General features: G+C 39.9%; 1 protein-coding gene across 1 annotated transcript; it reads left to right on the plus strand.

Moving 5' to 3' along the window:
• Nucleotides 1-915: 915 nt before the first annotated feature.
• fam163ba (family with sequence similarity 163 member B, genome duplicate a) lies at nt 916-22,990 on the plus strand. Its single transcript, XM_004538294.5, has 3 exons — nt 916-1,979; nt 18,465-18,580; nt 20,162-22,990. Exons 2-3 carry the CDS (start codon nt 18,488-18,490, stop codon nt 20,597-20,599), a joined length of 531 nt encoding a protein of 176 aa, XP_004538351.2. The 5' UTR covers nt 916-1,979; nt 18,465-18,487; the 3' UTR covers nt 20,600-22,990.
• The last annotated feature ends 895 nt before the right edge of the window (nt 22,991-23,885 follow it).

Here is a 23,885-nt window from a genome sequence, read left to right on the forward strand (position 1 = left end):
GAATATTGTGGCACATATGGATCTCATACAGTCTTTCTCATCCACAGATATGTCCTAATATGTCCTCTAGTCTTGAGGATTTGTTAGGGACTGAATAAGGAGAATTTTACAGAGGGACACATAAAGAAGGACTTTTCTCAGGACAGTTGTGGGATTCTAAGACAAGATAAGATAAGATAAGATAACCTTTATTACTTCCACACGAGGGAAATTTGTTTTGTTACAGCAGAAAGTAGATAGTGCAAAGTTACATAGAAAAATTAGAAAAACACTGGAATAAGATAAGAAAAAGATAATGTACACAACTGTACACAATAGAACAGAATAAAATGAAATACTATATACAATAGAATAAAATAGAATAGAATAAAATAAAATACAAATGCTATATCAATTGAGTATAATACAACGATGATAGAAAAGAGTGGAGTTTAATGAATGCTTCGTTCCCGACAGAGGAACGGTTTGTTTTTCCAACTTGGCTGAACCATGGGGATAGGACACGTGTAATTTTTTAAATTATCTTTATAGATTTGGCTGCAGCATAAGCGTATAGCATGAATGATTAACTGCGGTCACTGTAAGTGGGAATCTTAATTAATCTCCTCCCCTGAATGTGGCAGGAGTTTCAGGGTCCCAGTGTACATAGTGAAGGTTACTTCTGGCCACCTCCTCACCATGCTCTTGTCAGCTGTTAGTTTTTTTGTTGTTGGGGGTTTTTTTTGGGGGGGGGGGGGGGGGGGGGTTTGGACAAGTGATAATGCAACTAATTTTATATCCAATGCAGTTGTGTATCAGTGCATGTTTGTAAGTGGGCTTCAGAAATTTTGGTGACATCTTTTAACAGAGGAGCTTTGCATGCCTCACCTCACGCACGTCAACTTGGAAGGCGAAAATCAACAGCATGTTGTTTCTCTCTTTTAAATCCCCCCTTCTCTCTAAGCACCCACAGCCAATCTGAGCCTGTGACTAAAGCGCCATCTCCCAGACTGTACACTCCAGGCTGCATTTAGTAGTCTCTGGGTGTGCAGGCACTGAGCCACCTCTGGATTTAAAGCGCAGTTTACTCGTTTCCGCGCAGTTCCGGACATCGCTCTGAAAGAATCAGCAAACGTACGGAAATCCAACAGCTACCAATACTCTTTGTGACCACTTATCTGCAGAGACTTTGTGGCTTTCTGCTGCTTAGTCGCATTTTTTAAGCGAGAACGTTCACATGCGGATCATACTGTGAATAGGAAGAAAGGGGGAAAATCCGGCGGAACCTGGAGTAGCACAACAACAAATATCTGACCTCGACCTCCCTGGACGGTACTGAACTGGATGTTGAAATAGAGATGGCGAGATTTCGCATCACCCCGTCTCCTCCTCCAACACACATGCTGCCGAGGCTGATGATGATGTTTGCGTAGGAGTGTTTTATTTTGCGGACAGCTTCGGTTAACCAGTAGGAACCGTTCAAACAACTCCAGACAATCGGTGGATGGAATTGTGTGCTGCTGCCTGCCTGCTTCAAAAGCATCTTCCACAGATCACATCATACCATTGTTACCGGAGTGCTTTTCAGTGGTCTCTCTGCAAGTCGGGAACTGGAAAGAAAATGTTTTGCATGGCAACGCTGTGCGTGAAGAAGTAGTCTTCAGTACAAAGAATACGAATGTTGAAGGTGGACATTTTTTGTTTGTTTGTTTGCAAAGGGCGTATCTGCTAGTTTTTAATTATCAACTAAAGAGGAACCAGGCCCGGTGGGTTTTATTTTGACCTGAGTCGAACTCCAGCTCCACTTTGATCGCAGGCACTTCAGCGTTTAGTTCATATCTTTACCGACATTGGAGGCTTTTTTTTTTCTCGGCGTATTCACCGGTGTCATTATTCGTCACTGAGGGTGACAGACTACAGCCTGCCGAGGTCGGGACCTGAGCCCCAAGGAGCCACCCCTACCCTCAATGTGACCCGGCGAATTCCTCTTATCTCTGAAGGTAATGCTTTACCCTTGAAGGAAGAAAGATTGTGTTGTACCACGATGTTTCCTTTGTGTTTCTTTATCGACTGTGATTATCAAGTCACGCATGTTGTTTTTGTTTTAGACATGGAGATAGATAGATAGATAGATAGATAGATAGATAGATAGATAGATAGATAGATAGATAGATAGATAGATAGATAGATAGATAGATAGATAGATAGATAGATAGATAGATTCTAATTTCAGCACCACGGAGAGAGGCAGATACTTTCCATATGTTAGGTTGGGAGAAGTCTACTCTTTTCCACATTTCAAAACTTGAAAGTTGTTTACATGCACTGTGTACATGTGGAGTGTTTTTCAAAATCTTTAAGTAATTTAACACAGAGAGATGCCTGTATGTACAGACACAGTATAAAGGGTAAAGGCAGAGGGCAGCTTCAGTGCTTTGTATAAAACACATGCTGGCTGGCTGGTTTGCCACAAGCTGACAAAACAGCATGGCTTGTGAGCCACAGCTACTGTCACCAACTGTTAGCTATGGTCATATCCAAACTGTTGTATGCAGATATTTTTAGGCTTGGTGCAAATGGATCTCCAGCAGCATAAAAGCCCCGCAATGCTAAAATATCTCACTACATGGAGTTAAAATGACAAAATTCCTTAGGGAATGGCGCACATGACGCAACCCACCCTCTAGTGATTGTTTTGGAAACACTATGGTGCCTGTAGTAGCAATTAGCCAGCTAAAATGTCAACTAACCAGTGAATTTGGGCAAGCTTTAACAGTGTTTTGGTCTAATAATAGAAATTATTTTAGTATTTTTTAAAACTTTTTAAAATCACTTTCATTCCATATTTTTTCATGTTTTTGCTGTTAAGTGGATGGTTGGAGGGATCAGAGGAGTGTAAGGAAAAGTTATTCAGTCTTATGTTAAGCTCTATTGGATGCTTTAACTACCCACGAAGCAATAATCACTGTTCTCTACTGTCTTGCTATATCCGCAGAATTAACTTGAAGTCACTGCTTCTGTGTGTTTGTTTACTTGAGCTCATATTTCCAAATGTCTTACTTTCACCTGCACTTGCTGCACTTCAGCTTTGCTATAACAGTGATGGTTGGACACTTACTTAGAGTTATAACTTGCAGACCTTGCCTACATGGCAGTTCACTGGTACTTCTGTGAATCTGAGACTGTTACTGTCACATGTTACCATATTACTTTAAGCTAGTCAGTTTCTTACAAGAAAAAAAATATAGATTGTCATTTTAGAGGGCCTGAAACAATCAACAATAAGGTGGGGCTTGTGTTCCCATAGCGACCTCCTCAATGGCCCTCAGATTAACCTTGGCCCCCAGGGAGAGGTGTTATATTCCAGCATGTGTGCACACACAAACACACATTCAAACACACTGAAGTCCCCCTCTGAGCATAAGAGACTTGTCTGTCTTCTGCTGCTCTACAAGCCTTATAGTTTTCACAGCAGCAGCAAGATGAGGAGGACAGAGGGAGCTGAAGGACAAGCAGGATGAGTAGGATGGAAAAGCAAATTTCAAAGACAAACAGGTGATGAAAAAAGAGGAGGAAAGGTGTAGAGAGAAGAGCATATAGAATACAGAGCAAAAGGAATGGCGAAGCAGAGAAGAAGGAGCAGGGAAGGCTTGAATAGACAAGTGTGAATGCAGTTACAGAGGCACGTCTACTTTTTCGTGGGCTTTTTCAAGTGTATTCACATATCAGCTTAATTACTGTTAAAATGCATTATATTGGGAAAGGGAATCATTATGGCTATGCTTTGGCTGACATGGAGAGGGGGATTGGAGTGGATGGGTTGAGGCCGGGGGAAGGGAATATTGCTGTTCACTGATCATATTAAACAGTCACCACCCGTTCCGCCCTTCCTCCATGCATCACTCGTCCCCTCCCCCTCAGCATCACATTCTGCTCTCCCCTTTCAGCTACACCCTGACATGCTCACACATCCCACTCAGGCACAGATGTGTTCCAACACAGAGCCACAGTGTGGCCAACACACATTCAGACACAGGCACATACGTGCACACGGGCTGTTGGTCAGCTGGACTCATCCCTGTGAGTGATTTGTAAAAAACTGAAGCTCATTCAAAAGAGAAGACGAAATGTGAGGGAGGTGTGGAAAGAGAACATGAAAAGGGTGTGGAGAAATAAAAAAAAATCCTGTGCTTCTTTTATGACAATCCCTGTCTATTATATTTGTGCATGCCTTTGGAGAGTCATAACTTACTGTTCTTCCATACAAGGGTGCTGCAGTGGTTAGCACTTTTATTTCACAGCAAGAGGGATCTGGGTTTGAATCTGCTGGTCATCTGAAGAGGTTACATTGAAGAGGACGCGATGTCCTCTCACTATTTAAACACACATGATTATCTTTTTATCCATGTTTTTTCAAAGACCGAAGAGGCACCTTTCACCTTTGACTTTTGAATCAAGTCTCAGTGTTGCTTAGATATCTGGCAAAATCATCTTCAGCGAGGTTTAGAAGGCAGCAATCATGGTCTGAATGCACTGCTGTGCCAAACACATTTGCTTTGCCAAGAGGCAAAGCAAATGTGTTCGCCAATTTCTCCTTTACCATATGCCTCATTTATATAGGCACAGGGTAGCAAAGCCAGAAATGACAGGTGGAAGAAAAAAGAGAAAGAAACGGGGGGAAAAAAGGAAAGCGAAAGAGAATGAGTAAAATAAAAAGGGGGAACATATGAGAAAAGATATAAATAAAGGACAAGCACAAATAATTTCACCAAGTTTTTACTGTGTGTAAATATAAGTACCGTAAATGTCGGGCTATAAGCCGCTACTTTTTGCACAAGCTTTGAACCCTGCGGCTTTTAGTCAGGTGCGGCTTTTCTATGGATTGTCCATGATTTTTGTGATATCGTAAGACGATTTGTTTTGTTTGTTCCGCTGTTGTACGGCACTACGTTGCCTGGCGGAAGGATCGGGGTTCAAGAGTGGTATGTTAGTCACATGTCCGTCCGCCAGGCAACGTAGTGCCGTACGAAGTAGCGCGAAAAACAAACTTCAAAGTAGCGCTACGCATTCAGCGGGAGGCGTGGATGATGAGCGGCGATAAACTTGCAAGTTATGCCCAAAAAGCAAGTTATGCCCAACTCCACCGGTGGATTCTGACAGCGTGGAAAAGTGTGAAAACATCCACGATCACCAACGGATTTTGAAGGGCTGGACTGCTGCATGATGGAGAGGAGGACACCGCCACGGCCCTTCTGAGGGTGTTCGACTCTGACACTGACAATGAGGATTTCTTTGGTTTTGAAAGTGACAACGAAGGAGAGAAGAAGAGTGGATGACGAAGCCATCCTGAGCCTGTTTGTATCCGACACTGGAGAAGAGGACTTTGGTGGTTTTAGTGCGCAGGAAGAAGAGAAAGATGGTGAATGACTGACTTTTCTTCTTGTTAAAGCTGTGTCACTGCACCTGAGCCTAAAAGGTAGTCTGAATCTATTTTTCTGGTGTGCTGTAGGCTACTGTTATGTACTACATGTGCAAATATGTACCCATAACTTGTTTTTCAAAATATTAATAAAAGTGATGTCTCCAAACAGCCATCTCTTTCCTGACAATTGCCTTTGTGCATATTCTCTTACATATGATAAGTCAACATTGAAACACCTGCGGCTTTTGGTCAGGTGCGGCTAATGTATGTACAAAACAGGATTTTCCCCTGATTTTAGCTTGTGCGGCTAATATTTAGGTGCGCTTTGTAGTCCGGGAAATACGGTATATATGTATAAATTATTAATGTGGCATTCTTACACAAAAATCCAGTAGCATCTAGGGAGCATCACTACATTTACTTCACAAATGTGTCAATTTTAGTCAGACAAGTTGTAAACAAACAGTTGTTTACCTAAAACAAATTCCAGTATATTATATCTACAAACTCGTAAACACCAGTTAAGTAGGTTTTGTAGGCAAGATCATAGTTGATACTGGCAGCAGTTGTTCAGAGATACTTCTATTACTGTCTTCAGTTTGAAAACCTAAAAGGGAACGATAACAAAGGAAAAATGGGGAATCTCCCTGATAATTTACCAGCTAAAAATCAGTGTTGATGACTCAGCTGGAAGACCCGAGCTACAAAAATAAGATCCATTCTGTAAAGAGACAACATTTTTCAACTGTTGGGCTAGTGGCCTGTCTATGCCCTTCAGCACTGTATGTATATTACATAAGAAACCTAATGGTAAGCGGCACATTGCTCAGACTAAGTTTACAATTTGCATTGCATCTGTAATCTACAGTATTCATTGCAAGGGAGCCTCGGGGCGTTCTCATTACAGGCTTCATGGTCCAAAGCTCTTTCCCAAGCCTCTACGCTCATCACTGGAGCATGCAAGCATTGCTGTTAATGTTAAATCTGAAACTAAAAAGTGCCAAATGTCTGCACACTCCTTTGGAAATTGATGACGCGAAAAGGAAAGACAAGCAAGCTCAGCAATGTCGTGAATTGCGTTACCATAAAAGTTATTAAACAAGACAAAAGTAGACATTAGAAGAGAGTATCTTATTCATAAATCTTGTTCTCTCTTTCCAATGTGTTGTATTGTATTACTCTTTTTTTTCATTATTCTGTGCTTCATTTTGATCTGCTTGGAGATTTACATACAGAGAGTGAACTGGGTGAAGTCAATTCAGGTACAGTCAGGTTGAAACTTTTAGCAGTAAACCACCCACTCAAAAAATGAAATAGGCGATGCTAAAATGTCACTCTGTAATAGCCCCGTCGCCATAGTAACTGGAGACCCATTCATACATTTAGACACACTGCTTCTGGAGCGCTGACCATTAGCACTAACAATCAAGCCATCACCAATCTTAAGCTTAGCACATTTCCTTCAACCGTCCATCTTTACGTTCCACTAGACGTGAGCATTCGTCTCAGCCTCTGACAGCGCCCTATGCAACCTTTGTATGTCTCTTCTTTGTTCTCTGCTTATTTCTGTATTTCAACACCCTCCTTTTGCTTGTGCCTTTCCCCCGAAATTACTGCTTCTGCTAATTTCTCCATTGAATTTACTTTGGTGCATGGATTTTTGAAGTAGGGAGCTGGAAGGTTGATCCAGCTGCTTAAGACATTTGCATTCTCACATGCACCTCTGTGACGTAATTTTTAGAAAAGATCAATGCTGCAGTAGATGCATAAAAAAAACGCAAGTTGTTTTTTTTTAATGAAAGAAGCTTGATGCTACAATCACACAGATGTGAGCAGTATATTGTTTCTAAAGCGGCATGTTCAGGAGGAAGAAAAAGCAGAGGAACTTTGTGTCAATGCAAAATATTCATGTGAGTCACAGTTTAATTTTTTTGTGACTGTGTATATTTTTGTGTGTATCTGGTGGATATGAGCCCCCATAGGGCATTTTTTCCCCCCATTTGCCACAGCTGTGTGATGAATTCACCCGTGCTTCAGATGTGTAGTAACTAGCGATCCTCCCGAGAATTTTCCAAGTTACGTAACTTCTTGTAAATGTGGTTGTTTGACAGACTCAGAATGTGCAAAGTGTTGCACAGCAGGATCTATCCATCTCCGTGTCAGCTGCAGTGTATTTGCCTGTAAATGGCACTATTGTTCAAAGTGATGCTTAAAACAGGCCACACCACTGCAAGGCAGTGTATACCAGCTGAGCACAGAGTAGAGAGGGAGACAAAGGGAGCATGGTAAATGGAAGAAAAAGCTAAAGATTCAAAGAATGGGCAGAAGGAGCAGGTGGAGGAAGACAGAAATAGTGGAAAGCAAAAAAAAGGAAAGAGGAGTAATGGGGATATAAACTAATGAAGGAGAAGAGCTGACCTTAGAGAAAGCTTCCTGGTAAGCACAGAAAATAAAAATGTATACACAGCCCAGTTTAGCCTATTTAAAGTTGAGCTACAACCCAGTCACTGTGAAGACATGCACTAATAACAAAAACATTGGAACACTAGCAGGGGATTACTGGGCCTTCTTTCAACACCGATTCTCTTCTCTTCTACTCACAAACCATATGTTGGCATCAACAGCAACAGCTGGGGTTTTGGAGAACTTAGCGCTATGATGATCAGAGTATGCTGTTATAATGTGAATTGACCTTCATTACCTCTTGTTTCACTACATTTACCGTGGTATCTGGCTAGATGTATGTGAATGTGTGTGTCCCTCAGACGCTGCATGGTACATTTAATGCATACATTTAGATGAAATATCAGATGAAATATCTATTATCCAGTGTGAGGACATTGCGATCGGGTTGCCTGTCCTTGGCTGAAGAAAAGTTGAGGACTCAGACTGTAACAACAACCTCCCTCCCTCCCTTCTCTCACACAAGGACCACACACATGACTGTTTTTGAATTTAAGAGAATACCTTTTAGAGAAAGGAGGGAAAAATACATGGAAAGTGTTGCGTGGGCTGTTGAAAAGATTTCAAAGAGAGGAGATTTATGCTGGTAAAAGTGAAGCGTTTCAGGTTGCTTCAACTTAAGTTAAAGTCAAAAGTACTGCAATGCCACAAAAACTATACACTCATATAATCCTACTTGTGTCACTCATGCTTTCAGGACCTTGGACTGATCAATGTGGGCATGTGCTTTTGTTCACCACACGCTTCTTTTTGACAAACTGACAACCTGTCACATACTGGGCGTAAACATGCAAGAAAACCTTACACAGCATGGGGTTTGCATGCACCGCACCTAACAAAACTGAAGCCCAAACTTACGATTACCTCTGAGCTGTGAAGGGACTTCAAGCAGAAAGTTTGAACCATTTCCAACAGATTGGAAATGGTTGTTTGACATCACGGCTTATGTGTTAGAGCATACGTGTCAGTAGACGGCCTCTCTGAGATGCACGGATGCATTTCTCACCAGCCAACCAGAACTAACTAACCGGCTCCCAGGTCAAGAGCTAAAATTCAGTGAATCATGCTGTTTGCTCAGGAAGACATAGCAGAGTAGGATAAAATTTCTCACTGCCGAGTGTCAAGGAGCAAAGGTCATTTAATAGCTTCCTAGCTAATTAAGGGAAATGAAAATGGAATTATATGTATTTAAAGGCATAATAACTATGTAGCCTTGAGGAAGGTGTGTGTGTGTGTGTGTGTGTGTGTGTGTGTGTGTGTGTGTGTGTGTGTGTGTGTGTGTGTGTGTGTTTGTATGTCCTAACAGAGCTCTGAGTGTTACAGCAAACTGTCTCTGTTGTCATTGCAATTCCCCAGTGGAAAAAAATAATAACTGAAATAACTGAAAATAACTGAATCTATAAAACTAGCACCCTGTTTTTAATTCAAAGCAGGTTGCACCTTGCAATTAACATCTTTAATTATCAATTCCTCTCACATTGTTAATAAAGCATGTGCAAAGTTCACTGCAGACTTTAAAGCATTTCAACTTGTAATATCACTGCATGATGAGCTGGAGAATTTAATTTAAGATCAAAGCAAGGTTTTATGCATAACTACTAACTATGCATAACTACAAAGTCAAAATTGATTGTAAGCCATTTTTATGAATTAGGAGTAAACCAGAAGCAGTGTAACCAACAAGTGACCCAAATTGAATAGGCATCTATATGTGCACCCCACCTCGATTAAGGGGCTTTGCTTGGTGCTAAGACTTTAACCCTTCTCTCCACACATACGTACTCCATACATTCTCTTGACAGGAACTTAAAGCTTTCTAACTTGCGGGACTAACAACTGCTTTTCAATTCATCAGCTATGATTTCAACCGACTGTAAGATCTGTTAGTCGACTTCAGCTCTCTGTGGCATCAAGATTACAGCCTGTCATTCACAGACAAGTGGTATGATTTTCACAGCGGAGGGTAGAACAGGGTAGGGCTGTGGGGAGGAGTAGGAAGTGCAGTGGCAGGCTGACAAAACGTGATTGTATGCAATTATTTTAAAATGATTTGAAAATGAAAGCTAATTTCCTTTAATATGAGAGGGCAGAACAATAAACTGACAGATAGATAGATGTCGTACTTTTTTTGTCCCATTTTTATCCACATAGAAAAGGGAAACTATAGCTTTTACACTGTTCAAGACCCTTGAACACCCTGCTGAGAAGTGTGGGGAATAAGTGTGTCTGCCTCTATCTTTCAGAATTGCGTGCACTTTAACTTCTGTGCTTCTTCCACACTGATGTGATTAAGACACTTTACCTGAGCAACTCACAAGAGAACACCTATAATGAAATCACTAGAACTAATGGCTTCCTCCTGTGGATTGTAAATGTAAAAGGACATCATCAGTGAGATTTGTATCCAACAGGTAAATAGCCTGTTTATAGCTTCATCAGAACAAAAAGTGATATTATTTATTCCATTTGAGTGTCTCCAAATGAGAAGTTTGTTGTTTTCAGCATAGGGATATGCAAACATTTTGGCATCCTTTTTTTATTATTATTCGTCGTTATCTGTAGTGGATTTCTCCAAACACTGAGACAAAACCTAGCATTTTCTTGTTGATAAATGCTGAAGTGGATGGTGCTGCTTTGAAAGCACTTGGAGTAATATATGCTCACAGGACATTGCTTAGTAGGGCTGGGTGAACATTTGGCTGCACAACTGACTTAATTCTTCATGAAAAAGATTCAACAAGGTGTTGAAAATATTCCTCCGAGAATTTGGTCAATATTTGCATGATAGCATTACACAGTCATTGCACATTTGTCAGCTGTCAAATTCCAAAGGGGCCCTACTGGATTGAGATCTTGTGACTGTGGAGGCCATTTGAGTACACTGAACTCATTGTCATGTTCAAGAAACCACCTCAAGATGTGATTTATTGCTTTGTGGTATGATAAAAGTGGTTTAGCATGGTTCTATGTGTTGTGCATTCAGAGATGCTCTTCTGCATAACTTTGTTATTTGAGTTATTGTTGCCTTTCTATTAGCTCAAAGCAGTCTGGCTATTCTCCTCTGACCTCTGGCATCAACAAGACATTTTCTCCCAGAGAACTGCTTCTGAAATATTCAGACCAGCCTGCCTGGTACCAACAACCGAACCATGTTGAAAGTCATTTAAAATCACTTTTTCCCCCTTCTGATGTTCTGATGTTCAGTTTGAAGTTTTGGAGTCTTGACCATGACTACATGCCTGAATGCACTGAGTTGCTGCCATATGACTGACTGTTTAGATATCTGCCTTAGCAAGCAGTTGAACAGATGTGCATAATTACTATCATACTAGTATTATAATATCATGATATTGTACCATGACATCGCCAAATATATACTCCTAAAATAAATTGGGACTGCTGTTAAAAAACAAATAGTCAACGTCTAAAAATGCTATTAGCAAGGAAGGAAAGTCATGCTCCATTACTTTAGTCCTTGCACAACACATTTAAAGTTATAGGAGTACCTTCTACCTCAGTTTGCAATTTGAACTGGAAGAACAACTAAGCAAGGTCATTTAGATAGATGAGACACATTTAGCAAGCTGTATAATTAAATGGAGAGACCCCCAGGTCACTGTTAAGTCCTTAAGATGTCCTCATGGTGCTATATTCACACAAGCCAAGAGCCATTTTTATGATATATCATTCATAGAGGGGCACTAATTACAGACATGTTGCCTAGGTAATGCTAGGACACACAGGATGGATGAAAACGATTGCTGTCTACCAAAGAAAAAAGCACCTCAGTTATCCTGAGCTTTACCTCAGGATAGGTGTGTGTTGTCATTATTCTTGAAGGTGGATGCAGGGACACAAATGCTGGCAAAAGATATTTTGTGCACCAGGTGATATTTTATGCGGGTATAGACTGAGTCAGGGACACAGAGTTGAGTAATGCCAGTCAGGGTCAGTGCCACCCGAGAGGATAATGTAGAGCAGGTTCATTTAACAAGGCTAAAGGAAAAAAGTAGAAGCCATTTAAAAAAAAAAAAAAAAAAGAAAGAAAGAAAAAGAAAAAAGAGTGCACTTCAAACTCATATTAGGAAAAGTGGATGTGAATTTTTTAACATTTGTCACTGCCTGCATGTGCTTTCACATGTTAAACAAACTAGAAACTTAAGTTGTAGTTTTTCATGTAGTTTTTAGTTAATTTTTTAAATGTAATTCAATATTTCAAATTTGATTGCCACATTGAATTTTATGATTATTGCTCAAAAAAACTGGCTTTGATTGCAACAATCTACACAGCCATACTCTTGCAGAAGTTAACCTTGGAAGTGTAGGAATAAGGTTCATCGATTGCCATAGATAAAAGATTAATGCAACACTCATAGACTCGAGAGAATCACTGCATTCCTATAACACTGATGGACTGATACTGAGCATTATTAATCCAGATTAACATTACCCACAGCTCAGTCAGAGTATATATTTTGCTAATACAAGTAGTCTTCAGTTTCAGCTGACATGTTAACTTGTTGCAGTTGGGGGTTTTTTTGTTGGGGGGGGGGGGGGGGGGGGGTTATGCAGTACAAGACTTTCCTATTTAAAATTGATAGAGAAAGCGGTGGGGGACACAGACAATCTGGCTGTGTCAGTAATTCAAAAATAAACCGGGTAGCATCTGCAGCACTTTCTCACAAATTTACATCCAGGACAGAATTTTTGAGAAGAGGGTATGGACTGGTGACCCCACCTTTACCCCTTTGTCAAATGGAAAGGCCCTAGCCCCAATGTGACTCTAAATTTTAAACATGATAAAGAAAATGTATAACAAGTAATTATCTATTTTGATTATGCAAACAATTTCTGGAGATGCTGTATTAGAATTTCAGGAGCAGGACCACGCCTCCAAACACGCTCCTTCATCTATATAGGTTCACCCAGTTCTGCAAGCTACTAAAACGCTGTCAAACCTAAAATGAGGACGTGGGCCCAGCTAGTGAATGATTTATATGCAAATCTACATACAGCTCAAAGAGATTTCACAGAGATACACAAACATCTATCTATCTATCAATAAGAGCTGCTCTATGGTGGTAAAACACTGTATAATAGGAAGAAAAATGTCTGACATCCTTCAAATCTGATCCAGTGGAAGCACGCAGTTCACGCATCTCTCACACACATCTACGCTGGGAGGAGTTGTGATCTGAGAGACAGACACGAGTGATGCAAGCGAGGGGACACGTTAGCATAAAAACACAAAATGATTAAGATGAAAGATGAAAAGACAAAAGTACAGATGTCATGGAAAAAACAAATGCCAACAAACACAGGTTCCTGTTCTCTTTTCTCATTTTTCCTTCCATCCTTACCTTTGCCACATGAGCAGAGCAGTCGACGACAAGACTCATTTTAACAAAATGAGAAATCCTTGATTCAAAGCTTCCAGTTTAAAGTAACACAATGTGCTGTCCACTTTTACATTTCTCTCTATTTCACTTTTTGATATCATGACATCATTAGAAGCATTACTTTTGATTAAGTTCACAGTGTGGTCGGCAGAAATTTTGACTGTGGAATCATCTGAAATAACTAATTAAAGTTATGAATGCAAAAGGAACACATTTTCTCTGTGTGTGTCATGCCTGTTAGATCACAGGTTTCAAAGAAACGTTTGCAAATGATACACCTATGCATCCCCACTCTCCCGTAAAACTTCTCTCTCTTTGAGATGCACTTCAGGAATTGAGTTTCTGACCTCATTTTCCAGGTCACAGGCAGGAGGACAGAAGAGAGGTACAAAAATGGAGAAGTAAGGCCACAAGATGTGCTTTTTACAAAATTAATACAGAAACCAAAGCCTCAAAACGAAATGACGAACAAAATGACATAATGTCTTCCAATAAAAGTATACATCCTGCAGGTTGAAATTATGTCATTTATACTAGTTGAATGCTCCCTGATTGCACAGCTTATTAAAGAGCAAGGACTCATTACGGGCCAAAAAACTGTAATCAGACAGAGTTGATGAGGCATTGTTGTTTTCTGCGTGTCCCTATATTCATATTTTGGAACTTTGTTACCAGTTAAGATTGTGAGATTGAAAACTGGAGCTACTGGAGCAGAAACGTGAGCACTTCTTTCGCTAAATAATGCATACTTCTCAGGAGGCTTTGGATCTTGTCATTTCCGTAAAAAACCATGTGTAGGTACACTCTGTCGTTGTAAATGTGTGTAAAATCACCCTTTGACAGCTACCATTATAACAGAGCTCTTCCCATTGTTCTCAGGGCATGTTATCGTCTCTTGTGTGTGTTACTCGAATCCACCACCTACTGCGTACTTCTTCCCCACTGAACTGAAAGCCTGTCAGCAGCCATTATTCCAAGCAAGACCTTTTGCTGTGATCCCTGCCATGTTTCATCGAAGCGTGGCATTTTATTCCAAAGCCCTCTGTCTGAGCATGTTAGCTACTACTAAAATTATTGCATGTGAGTGTTTGTGTGTGTTTGTGTGCGAGTGTGCACACGGCTATTCTTCTTTTGCCCCTAACTCTTGTCATTCCTGTGGACGAATACCAGCAAAAGCAGCTGAGTGGACAAGATTGCCTCTCTCCAGTATTTCACTATTTCACAATGGGGTCTGGATTGCGTATATGCACGCGTCTGTGCGCGCACGAGCGTGAGTGTGTGTGGTTAAATAATTAACACTGTTTGTCGCCTTGCTGCAACACATCGCTCACACACTGATCTGATTAATGTAGCCCCAGGAGATACACAGCACCAGCCTAGCCTGCAGAATGAGAAATGCTACATGCACGTGTGTGTGTGTGTTTTTGTGCACACCATAATAACTTTCATGAAGGAATATCAGTGAGAAAAGTCAGAAATCAGCTCAGTCCACAAATCATCATTTGAGACAAGACAGAAAAGGATTTGTATGACACCGAGTCAGAATTATGTGCACGCAGTCCTGATCATGCATGTGCTCATTCTTTTGGCCTGGTGCCTGACAAACCACTTCAATTAAGCAAGCTGCAACTGGCACAACAGTAATGTCTTTTACAAAGGAACTTTTCTGTATAATGCACCTACACATGTAAGGAACATTTGATTTCACATATGGACTATTAAGGGCAACAGTCTAATGTTGGCAGTCCAGCTAATTTTTCTCTTACGTTGTTCATGCTTATATATGATGTGTGCTGATGTGTGAGGTGTTGCTGAGAATCTCACACAATGTTGAGATGCCGAGGATTGACGATGGGGATCCCGGACCTGGCAGATCCCCCTGGTACCTCTGACAGATGGTGATAAGACATATGACCGCAAGGCAGCTGTTTGGAGCGTGGCTCTATGGTTTGATTTTTTAAATTATTCATAAAATATAAACAAGTCCTACAAATAAAAAAAAGAGGACCTATACAGACACTCTAGCAGAATAGTTAGTAATATATAAAAGTGGTTGTGACTGTACTTTTGTGATCAGGGCTCCTTGACTTTGGAGCATGCTCTCTGAGCAGATCCCACATGCAGAGTCAGTGGTTTCTTCTTTTTTTGACTTACTTGTGTTGTCTTCTTTTAATCTTTATTACAGCTTTTATTCAGTTTTTCCTTCACTGGTATTTATTTATACTTTTGGAATGTTTTATTTTCTGTTCTTTTCATTGTAAATTTATCTCACTATAACTGGAATTTTATCTCAGTCTTGTTTGAGCTTAATGTTTGGCTTTAAGATTCATTTACATTTAGAGGATGCATTTTTAATTGTCTGTAGACAAGTGTTATTTTCTAAAACAAACAAAAAAAACAACTAACTTTCTAGTATTTTATTTTAAAATTTAAATGTAATTTTGATCATTTCCTTTTGAAACCTGTTTTTGTAGGCCGTGTACTGCTCTATGTCACCATCTGCTGGTGAAACAAAAAAGACACTAGTCAAGGTTTTCAGATTGAAAATTGATATTAAGGTCTAAAAGCCCAACACTGATGATCTGGTCTCATGATGAGTTTGCACTGAAGGGATTCAGACTGCTGAGTATAAGCAGCACTAATTATTAGGTGCTTGAGAATCTGTGTTGGTTACTTAAATGAGGCCACACAGGTCTGCACACATAGTGGGATCATCTGTTACGCGATGTTGTCTTCAGTCGTCCTTAAATCTAATTCCACCTTTATAAAGCTGTGTCCTGTGGTCTTAAAAGGATGCAGGTAAATGTTGCAGACTAAATAATACTCATTTATACTGCCCCAGCACCCTAAACATATAACTTTTTAATTCATGTGCCCATCTTTTTATTATTATCATCATTATTATTATATATTTATTATTTAAGAAGTCTTTAACTTTAATAATAACTGATTATTAAAGACCAGCATATCATATTTTAGGCAGAAACTTTTTTTTGTCAGAGCAACATTGGCTTTCATCTTCATATTGTCCATGAACATCCAGGATATTGCCCACAGATTCTGGAGAAAGATGATAAATATTTAACTTTGTTGACTTGCTATTCATTCAGCTTATCTATTGCTTGAAGCTGGAAGGTGGCAGACAATTGGTCTTTAAAACAGCTGCTTGCAATCATCCAAAAGAGCTCCTGCAGTAAGAGTGGCCCAAAAAAAAGTAAGGTTGCAGGTTATAAAATCAAATAAAACAGGGTATATTTTTACAGTATTTTACAATAATAACAAAATGTTAGTGTAGTTTTAAGCTCATCAATAAATAAATAAAACTCAAACATTTCAAGGTCTGATAGTCTGCACGCAAATCATTAAACTACTAGGCTTAGCCTAGCCACTGTCATTGTTCTGTCACTTTTCTTATGCACTCTACTAAATAAAGGTGCAAAACATTGATACACAAACGTTGCTTAGCGCCACCTGAACATCCTGTTCTCTTATTTTCCTGGCAACCATATTGCCATCGAATCACCTCGTTTCCCTATCAATTAAACTAGAAGCCTTTAAGGCCAAAACGCTCTGTTCTTTCTTGTCCTCCATATTGATTTGGTTGGTGTACTGTGCGGCCTGCAGATTGAATTAGAGTCCAGCTGAATTGAAGCTTGAGTGAGGAGAAGCTGTGCTGTGTTTGTCGATAGGGCTGGTAGCTACCATAGAGACATCTATTCTGACTTTATAAAGCATCTCACATCATGCTGAGAGATTATTTTATACAGTCTACGGTTTAAACAGTTTCACTTAAATCTAATGACTGTGTGAGAAGGTCACTGTGTCAGGTGTCATACTAAATACCAAATGCCCAGTGACACACAGCTGACAGTAAACTTAATGTGAGTAAGCTGATGGATGCTCAGCATTGCTCGCATCATGTTATGAAAGCAGAAGTCAGGGTAAACTGGATACTGCAAGATTTGGTGGCAGTCCTGTTTATTTTTAGTATTTCCTTTTTAGTGTTTGCCCATGTCACATTCAAGTTAGATCTTGACAACATAGACCTATGCTGCAGTGTGCTTGTTGCTGTTAATGGCTTGCACCAATGAGTCATAGCTTAGCAACAAGCCTGCTGGCCTATTTTTGGTTTCAAGCAATTATCCACAATGTAGTGTGTTGGTGTGGTTCTATGACACTTCCAGATTGCGGCTATAATGAAGGGAAAAGGTCTGTGCCCTCATCTGATAAGTGCCTTCAAGGTTTTTCAAAAATATTACATATCACTGAGGTTGAATAATAACATTTGAATTATACACCACTGTGTGATTACTTTCACTATTTTAGCGTCTTAAATGGAACCACGGAGCTAATGGACCTGTCTTCTTATGATATTCTGTAGAATTCCCGCTGCATAATTTCCACCTTAATGTGAAATGTAAACCAAGAAATTTCAGCCAACAAGTATCGATCAAAAATACTCCAATCTGACTTGTGGCTTGGAAGCTGTGAATCACATACAAGAAGCACTGTAATATGCTATAACTTAATAAATCCACTTTCAAATTTCCTGGGTTTGCATTTGCATTTCTCTTTGCTATGACCTTTGACTTAATATCCGAATTCACAGGTCACGGCTGTTTACTTGCAACAGTCCTGCTGACTGATCTTTTGATGATCTGCTTTGCACACCACCTCACATTATATTGTTTTTGGACGGGTTCCTATCAGTTCTTTGTTGAACCACAGCAGCATGAAGAATATCTCGGTGAGCTTGACTGCAAATTTTACTTGCCGCGTCATTTCTCCAAACTGACTGCACCCTGTTGTAGTTGCATCTCTCCTCATCTATCTGTGCAACCGTTTACCTCGTTCCTCTCGACATTTCTGCAATTCATCCTTTTTTTCCGTCCTCCCGCTAAACAGATTCTCCCCCTCACTCACACACTTCGTGTTTCAGTCTGAGATGCTGTCTATATTATAAGCAGCACTTGTGGGATGATTCTATTACATGTCTCCTAGCTGCTGGATAATTCAATAAGCACCACTGAGATGACACACAGTTATAATCTACTTAATGAAGCTACTGAACTGATGAATTGTGTGCCTTTTTGCTCCTTCATTTCACCCCGTACCCTCCTCTATGCTCCAACTCTTTCCACCCACCACCACCCCCTGTCTCTTCCTTTCTTCCCCTCCTTCCCTCCTCTTCCTCTTTGCAGGGTGTTGATGGAGAGCAATTCGAATGACAGCCGGGACTGTGGTCATCACTGGTGGAATTCTAGCTTCGGTTATATTACTCCTTATCATCGCAGTACTGTGCTACTGTAGGCTGCAGGTGAGACTTCATCATCTGTTTTGTTCATTCTATTTACTTTTTGCAGAACTGCAGGTAAGAGATTGTACTTTGAGTTGAGTAATTATGCTGCTTTAATCTGTAAAACTATGCTAATGCATTGTCAATTGTATCTGATTCTAGTGGAAACGGAAAACCAATTGAGAGCAAGGTTTTCAAAAAAAAAATTTAATTACACAACTGATCATTCAAAACATAAAACGGACAGAGGACAAAGACCCCCGGCTCTGTCAGCCCAGGATTAGAAACTCATTACAATTATTGTAAGTTCATCACAATTTGAACAATCTTATTTCATTTTTTGTTACCAAACAAATTGTATGAAAAACAGGAAAGGAATCTTAGCAATCACCTAAAGTAGTTTTCAGCGGTCTGTAGGCGAGCTAAAAATCTACCTAACGTTGTTGGCTGCTGACACACATCAATACTGGCATTCATTTCCACACCTGTGCAACTGAGCAAGATGTGGACAGCAGGCAGAATGGCAAAGATTTCAGTAGTGAACCACAGCCTTGGAGTACAGTATGTGTTGGGACACGTCTTTCTTTTCTCCCTTCAGAAAGTAGAGACTGTCATTTTTGGCACAGTAACAACCATGCCTCATTTTAGCAAGGTAATAAACAAGGCCAAGTGTTTGCCATATGTACTGACTTGGACATCTTTAAGCAGTGGTTGATGAGTTGCTGCTGAGGTAGTTGTCTTTCCCGTCTCTGCTGAGGAGCTGTTAAAGTGAAGGTTGAGCTCTTGGATGCCTCCCTAACAATCAACTCGAGGAGGATACCTGGTGGTTCCACTCTTCTTTCATATCACAATTATTAAGGCCTAAGCTTTATAAATGGTTTTACACATTTGCTCCTTGTCTCACAGAGAATTCCTCAGTTTTCTCGATTTTCATGCTAACATTCAGCATTACCTGTGGGAGTTTGCCACAGGTAGACTTCCCTCAGGTTCTAATTTATCTGAACCGGTTTTGTCGTGCAGTAGCAAAATCATTTTAATTAAAAATATGTTTTCATTTCTCTCTTTAAAAGAAAATAGCCCCCAAAATCATTGTTATTAAGTGTGAATTAGTTAAATTCATATTACGTGTACAAAAAGTGAAGGGGCCTATGAATAGTAACTTAGTGTGTGTGCTGTGGGAGTGAAAAGATGAATAAGAAGCAAGGTTTAAAGCTTCTCAGATAAAAGCACTACATAAATGCAGTCCATTTACCGTGATCCTCTGGGAACCCAGGTAACATAGCTAGAAGGGAAACTGTAAGATCCTTTCCTGACAACATTTCTCTGGATCAAAAGTAATCCCCAAATTACAGCAGATATTAGATGGCAAGATGCCAGGAATTAATTTGAAAGCTAGGTCATACCACAACCATAATACCTCAGCTGCAAACTGGAGTCTGTTTACAACACAAGAGAACCCCTCAAGAGATAATTGAGTGATCATTGAGACAGCTCTTTCTCGTGCACATTTGACATCATTTGGTACTTTTTCTTCTTTCTTCTCTCGTCACCACTTTTTTCATCTTTGCCCATCTCCCACTTTTGTCCCTCTGTTTCTATCAGTATTATTGCTGCAAGAAGGAAGAGTCTGAGTCGGAGGAGGAGGAGCCAGACTTTGCCGTTACATCTCACCTCCCGCCGGTTCACTCCAATCACAACATTGTGGCGGCTACAGCCGCCGCCTCCTCCATCCCAAATGGCCCTGCCCTTTTTTCCACCCCTCCAATGGCCAGGAAACTGACACGATCGCAGACCTTCTGCCCATCCTGTACACACTATGAGATGCCTTTCTACCTCCAGCCACCTCAGCCGCAGCTCCACCACCAACCAGATGGGTTGAGGAACGGAGGGGACCGGATCAGCTATCGCAGTGTCCAGCAGCAGGATCTGGACCTGCCAGTGCCTGTAAACATTTCAAACTATCGTAAACCAAACCTTGCCCGTTCAGTTACCATGAGGGACATGTTCACACGCAGCTGTAGCATCAGCACTGATGTTTAGCTGGGTAAGGTTTAACTCAGTTTAAGCTGATTCTTACATTCATCTGAATGGCCTGGGCTGGACTGGGCTTGAGTGAGACTGTGTTTTTGTCGTCTTGACCTGTGTAGTCCGATCTAGTCTGGTCTCATTCTACCTGTCACTTTTTGCAGAATGGAGGACTCAGCTGGCTCTCAGGACAGTTTTTTCAAAGGTACTATGCTCAGGTCCTCACACTTGGGCCAAGACAAAGTGTTTAAAATGTTAAATTACCAACAACATAAACTTGTTTTGAATCTTTTTTTTTTTTTAAAGATTAATTAATTTCTTTTATGATCTGATAAAGTCTGTGTTGCCCTACTTCCTCTGGGCTCCTCTACCGTGGCCTGTAGGATAGGCAGATTCATGATGTGTCAAAATGATGTTCAGTAGGGATTTCTCTCTTCCAGAGCTGCTGCAAACAAAATATGATTAGGAAAAGTCCAGTGTTTCCCTCTCTTATGATGGGATTATCTGTCTGGTCCTCCATCCACAGATTATAGAGGTTATGAAATATCACTCACAGCCAGTGGAGGAGGGAGCGGGTTGTTGTGTTTAGCTGCCACCCCGCAGACATTTTCGACAGACGTAACTTATGCCATAACATTTTAAGACGTAAAGGGCTCACAGAAGATTTCCCTCATCCTTTCATAGAGTTGCATAGTTTGACGAAAGGCTGGTTTCTTGGAGCATCAAAACACAGTGTATATACAGTATTTTACACTTCAGAAGAGAAAAATCTCTGCATTCTTGCAGGCAGTGTGGACTAGGTGCCAAAAAGGTTTTTGATCTTCATTTGTGTGCATATATGTGAAGATACCGGCAAGCGTGTGTGTGTGTGTGTGTGTGTGTGTGTGTGTGTGTGTGTGTGTGTGTGTGTGTGTGTGTGTCTCAATTAATTGTTAACAAGTTTTATTCCATCCAGTTATACACAACAGGTCATCGATGTGTACAATGAACCCAGAGGTGGGCTGCAATAACATTTTATTGTAAGGGGTGAAGCGATTATATTATTTCTTTAACCTAAATTTGTCTTAATGCAAAGAATGACCCAAACAGATTAAATAACAAAGAAAATGGATTTGCAACTATTTTGTACCTGTTTATTTTACTAATTAATGCTATAACACTGACTCAGTCAGAAACACAAAACATTTTTACAGCAACACCGTAAGCTTCCAATGTGAACCCGATTATAGTTCTTCACTGAAGTTAGTGAACGTTCACTACATTCTTTGTGTTCTGTCTGATTTATTGATGTATGGATTCCTGGGCTAAAGATTCACCTTTAAAGGCACATCTATAAATATTTAAGAGGCCATAACATACACTGTAGTCTCTCCCCTTTTTCCATTCATTGGACTGAGGAATATATGCTCTTGCTCCAAGGTACTCAGTGTTCCTTCTTGGGATTGTTTTTATTTTCTGCGCTTGGCTGACCGGCCTGGCTGGAGGGCTAATTTTCTGACTGGAGGAGCAGTTGGTGACTTTTATGGACAGAGAACACACTAATAATAAGTTAAATCATTTACTGCTTGAATTCAAAAGAGGAAATGCCCGTGGTTGTGGGAGGGACTTGAAGTTGATTGGATTGTTCTTTCTGGACCCACCTACCACTCTCTTGCAAATGGATGGTAAATGCTGTTGTACTTCTTCTCCCTTTTTCTGTCTTTTTTTTAAATTACTCATTTGTTTTTTCCAAACTGTGAAACAGTGAGTAATTTGGGGGTTTTTTAAAGTTTTTTTTCCTTTGTAAAATGTGCTTTCATGCAAATACACTAAGCCACAGTACACACGTTTGTAAATCTAACTTTGCGAGGACATTCATTTACGTTCCCCGGTCCCTCATCCTAACTGTCACAACTAGCTGCCAAATCCTTACCTGTGTAATCTGAACCTCATTCAACTCATAACCTTAAAGCCAAGTTAAAACAACAAGTTAAAGTTGAAAAAGCGGTGAGGGGCACAAATGACGTCCATCCCAGTACTCTCTCAATTTTAAACTTGTCCTCACAAAGATAGCCATATAAGTACACTCACACATGCAGACATGCAGACACACACAATAGTTCTCAATGTTCTTATTTTTTAATCTAAAACTATGTGACAGTTGCACAGGAAATTTAGTGCCATAAGGAAGTATAGAAGAAATTTATTATTATTATTATTATTATTATTATTATTATTATTATTATTATTATTACAAGTGTACAAGTGTATTGAAATGCAGTGTTGCTTTTACCTTGAAGTATTTGAATTACTTGCTTTATTTTATGATTCAGCTGGTTTTTCAGACTCGGTACAGTACTGCAGAAAATGTTTCTGTTCTTGTTTCTAATATATAACTGACAGACACATTGTTGCTAATAAAACAGTATGAAAATCTTCCTTTTTCTCATTCTCATTCATCTTCTAGATGAGTCACAAACCTCAGGGGTCATTTACCGCATTCATATTTGTGCATGAAGATGCTTGCGTCGGTGAAGTTTTATACAAAATTGAGGCTTTTCAGAAAAAGATTTCATTAGTGTGCATTAATGTAATCAGAATGTGTATAGCACACTGGACACTACTAGTCGCATGTGATCTTCTAAATGCAGGTTAAATATCAGCAAGCCGAAGCGCTTCGTGTGGAGGAGAATTCTCCAAGCAATAAATGTAACTAATTTTGTCTTGCAGGAATAGTTTTGTTGAGATTGCTCTCTAATGGAAAATGATTTTTTCTTTGTATTTCAGGGTTGTTGTTTTTTTGGTTTTTTTTAAACAGCAATCTAATTCTGTTTCATTGGGTGTGTATGTTGCCAGTTTGTTGTTGAAGGACTCAATGAGCTGACATCTGTGGCTTATATTGGCTCAAAGAGGGATATTATTGTTATTGCCATGGACCATCTGAAAATTGTGCTCTCTAAAGCTTACATAACAACAACAACAACAACAATCTTTATTTATAGAGTACATTTAAAAGCCTTGGGCATACCAAAGTGCTTTACATAAAACAATAAAAGGTTCAAACATTGATAACGGATAAATAAAAATAACGAGTTATGTTCATAGATAAAAGCTACCAATAAGAATGACTACAGCACATGGGTAATAGCAAGATAAAAGCTGTACCACCATAATAAAAGACACCAATAGAAAGATAGGAGGGAATTAATACAAGAGGTAAATAGGTCACAGCAAACAAACAAACAAACAAACAAACAAACCAGCAATTAAAAAGTGGAGAAGGCAAGTTTAAAAAGATATGTTTTAAGCTGTGATTTAAAAG

The sequence above is a fragment of the Maylandia zebra genome, linkage group LG7, assembly GCF_041146795.1.
Source record: "Maylandia zebra isolate NMK-2024a linkage group LG7, Mzebra_GT3a, whole genome shotgun sequence".
In the NCBI taxonomy this organism is placed as follows: Eukaryota; Metazoa; Chordata; class Actinopteri; order Cichliformes; family Cichlidae; genus Maylandia; species Maylandia zebra.

Coding starts and splice junctions, on each gene's coding strand:
- fam163ba (XM_004538294.5), top strand. CDS start 18,488: ATGACAGCCGGGACTGTGGTCATCACTGGTGGAATTCTAGCTTCGGTT. Junction 18,581..20,161: donor TGTGCTACTGTAGGCTGCAG/GTGAGACTTCAT, acceptor TGTTTCTATCAG/TATTATTGCTGCAAGAAGGA.